A 3,002-nucleotide genomic window follows, 5' to 3' on the forward strand; every position below is an offset into this window, starting at 1 on the left:
GGGTACTGTGGGATGTGGGGTGATGGGGTTGGGGTCACTAAGGCGACCTGGAGCAGGATGTTCAAAAACTGGAAAGATAATGGAAGGCCAGGCTTTCAGTCAAGTCGTACCTTCCTCTGGCCCCATTTTGTCAAAAAACGAACGAACAAAAAAACAAAAAACAAAAATCAAACAAACAAACAAAAAATGACGCGAATGAGTGTATTATATTTTACAAAAATGTGTTTATGAATCTGATCGTTTTTAGCAGATAACACATTTGAAACATTTTACCCCCTGAATATCGTGTGCTTGAAAGTCTCGAGTACGTTTGGTGCTCAGTCCCAAAAAAGGAGTTGGTTTGAGCCTAAATACTCGAGTACAATTGTGTACGCCAACCAAAGATGACAAGAAATGACATAAAAAATGTGTCAGATTGCTTGTACTGTGATGTAGCGTTCAGAGAGAGGCACAAGGAGTCGTGAGTCATTCGAAGAAGTGTTGAAGTGGCGCGGGATGTCGTCTGGCGGCCCCACCAACCCGCGCGCTTCGTCGAGTACGACATGACACAGCAACTCTGTGCCCGGCCAACGACAAGTGTAATAAAAAGGTGCGACAAGGCAATGAGATAAAATAATAAAATAAGAGGACAAAGGGGACAAACAGGCGGTGGTCTTTCTATGCGGATCCACTCAGCTCCTGGTAATGATGATAACAAATAAAATAAAAACAAATAATACTGTGTAAGACCGAAAGACGTTCCCTTGCGCGTGCAACTAGTTCCAATAAAGAAAACGAAATTAGTCTTCCAATTTGAACCATTTCTTTGGACACCATATATGTGTCAAAAAATTACTTCGAACGTTCCTAGTCCTAGTCGGTTTTCGGAACATTCTTAGCTTCTATCACGAAGCATGCGTAAAGGTTTTCAGCTTTGCCAAACGTGAGTCTGAACCTCCAGGATCCATAAGGCAGGATTGGAACTTTTGGAAAACTCCAGTTCACTGGGGTGTTATTAACCTCGTAAACTCCCTGTAAATAGAAGCCATCACTGTCTTTACATTTATAACTCTTTTGCGCTCTTTTGTGTTAGCCTCTTTTGTGTGCAGCCACAACAGTTTTCACTCTTTAGCAAGAAAAATAAATACTTTACAAGTATGGCGATAGAGCAGACTTGCAGTAGATACTTACTGGTGGCATTGAGCACCCACCTTCATCTTTTCCCTTCATAACTTGCTTGTAAAAATCAGGAATATTTTCTTTCAAAACCCGACATGCACCGTTTTTAAAATGAAAGACAAAGGCGTTTTCCTTCCATTGATTGTTCGATCGAACATCCACAGCTGATCTCGACTGTTATAACAAGGATTTCGTGTGTAATCAATTGACAGCCAAACACTTCGATCTGCAGTGTATTTGAAATGTCTTACCCAGCAGTCGTCATTAACCGTTACATCAGTCGTCACATTGCCTGTCAAGCGTTGTAACTCTTGTGGTTTATATGGGTTGAAGTGAGAAGCGCGTATATTCCATCTACAGGGCAGCAGGCGGTTGTTTGGCTCGCACATGTAAAAGCGTTCGCCATAAGCAATGAAAGGGCCCTGTTCAAAACATAGATGCACAGCAAAATAAACGTCAAAAAACACAGATTTGTCAAAATGACACCAAGTTAGATCAATGCCGATTTATGCTTTACATTGCAATGTCATTTCGGCACATTTAGCTATAGCGACCATTGCTCCGTTATTCAGGAATCACCATAAAACAGGGATCCGCGTAACTTATAACACGAACGAATGTTAGTTACTCAACGTAACAAAACACATGTCAAATTAAAAGTTTAAAGTTATCAGTTTTAAAATACAGGTTGGTCTAAAGACACCTTCCTTTATTTTGCTTATACTGCACCGGATGCCGGATGCAGTCGTGCGCCCGGGTTGCATACTCACACGGGGCCGGGGCCATAAGGCACCGCGGTGAGCGACGCGGTTGGCAAGCCCGCCAGCATGCGGTACAGGATACGGAAAAAAAAGGTGGGGCTGTGAACCACCCTGTATGTCCGATATTAATTGTACATACTGTGGAAAAAAGTTGGACAAGTAATTTTTCTGGATGGACAAATCCATGATGTTCGTAGCGAAGGCACATTGCTGACAAAATATCCCAAATTTTGAAGGGGCCCTTGAAAAAGACATTATCTAACTTACAATCAAAGGGTTGATAATTTTTCTGGGCTTGCCCTCCTGGAACAAGGGGAGTGTCAGGAGCACGAGTTGGAATAACAGACTGGATCCAGTGGTGCGGGTTTGCATGGTCTCTGCGACAATCCTGAACCGATCTGGCTCAGGCGGCTGAGAGGCAGATGACGCAATCTCGCTGCTCACACTCTTGTCTGTCGGCCGCGTCCCCCAGCAGACTTGACGAACCGCTGGGTGCTGACGCGCGCCCAGATATCGGCCAGCGGCCGGCTGGCGTGCACACTTTTACACCACACAATACAGGACCCACACTAGATCGGAAGCAGGATATCAGACACAATACCGGTGTTTGCAAAAAACAAAAAATTGGCCGACCGCACTGTTAAAAGCTTACACACGGAAAAAAATGAGTTGGTTATCGCAACCGATAATCTGTTGCCACAACTGACTAATCAGTCACCAAAATGATGACTGACAAAACGGGTTGTCGCAATGGGTATTTCGGTTCCCACAACCGACGTTTCTTTTAACAGACCATTTTTGTGAGCTGTGCCAACAGATTTCTCAGTCATCACCGAGACAACCGACTTATTTTTTCCGGCAAGCTGCTAGCAAGGCTGCGCGCCTACTCCTGGCGCAGCCCGGGTCCGAAGCAGCATCCGATAGCGCGTGTCGCACCGCGCGCCACCTAGCCACCACCCACGAGCTACCAGAGAGTAAGATTTGCTCGCGTTGCTCGCGCCGGGTGGTAGCTCGTGAGCGAGCAAAGCGAGGGCGGCTGCGAGCAAACAGAGCTATGAGGCGCGGCCGGCGACTGGGGCGGGC

The 3,002-nt window shown here is 45.6% G+C and overlaps 1 protein-coding gene across 4 annotated transcripts in view; it reads right to left on the minus strand.

Annotated features, from left to right (window-relative positions):
• Positions 1-2,486, minus strand: part of LOC113210085 (uncharacterized) — a 5,565-nt gene extending 3,079 nt beyond the window's left edge. The window contains exons 1-4 of one of the 4 annotated variants that reach the window (XM_026427909.2): positions 2,187-2,486; positions 1,410-1,580; positions 1,171-1,332; positions 637-1,011 (exon numbers count right to left, since the gene is read on the minus strand). In XM_026427909.2, the coding sequence (XP_026283694.2) occupies positions 853-1,011; positions 1,171-1,332; positions 1,410-1,580; positions 2,187-2,291 (597 nt within the window). In that variant the 5' untranslated portion in view covers positions 2,292-2,486 and the 3' untranslated portion in view covers positions 637-852. Of the gene's footprint in view, positions 1-636; positions 1,012-1,170; positions 1,333-1,409; positions 1,581-1,928; positions 2,158-2,186 lie in introns of those variants that run through there. The other 3 variants (XM_052268732.1, XM_052268730.1, XM_052268731.1) reach the window with 3 other exon arrangements.
• Positions 2,487-3,002: the final 516 nt, after the last annotated feature.

This window comes from Frankliniella occidentalis, unplaced genomic scaffold (assembly GCF_000697945.3).
Source record: "Frankliniella occidentalis isolate FOCC.00 unplaced genomic scaffold, Focc_3.1 Scaffold75, whole genome shotgun sequence".
NCBI classification, from domain to species: domain Eukaryota; kingdom Metazoa; phylum Arthropoda; class Insecta; order Thysanoptera; family Thripidae; genus Frankliniella; species Frankliniella occidentalis.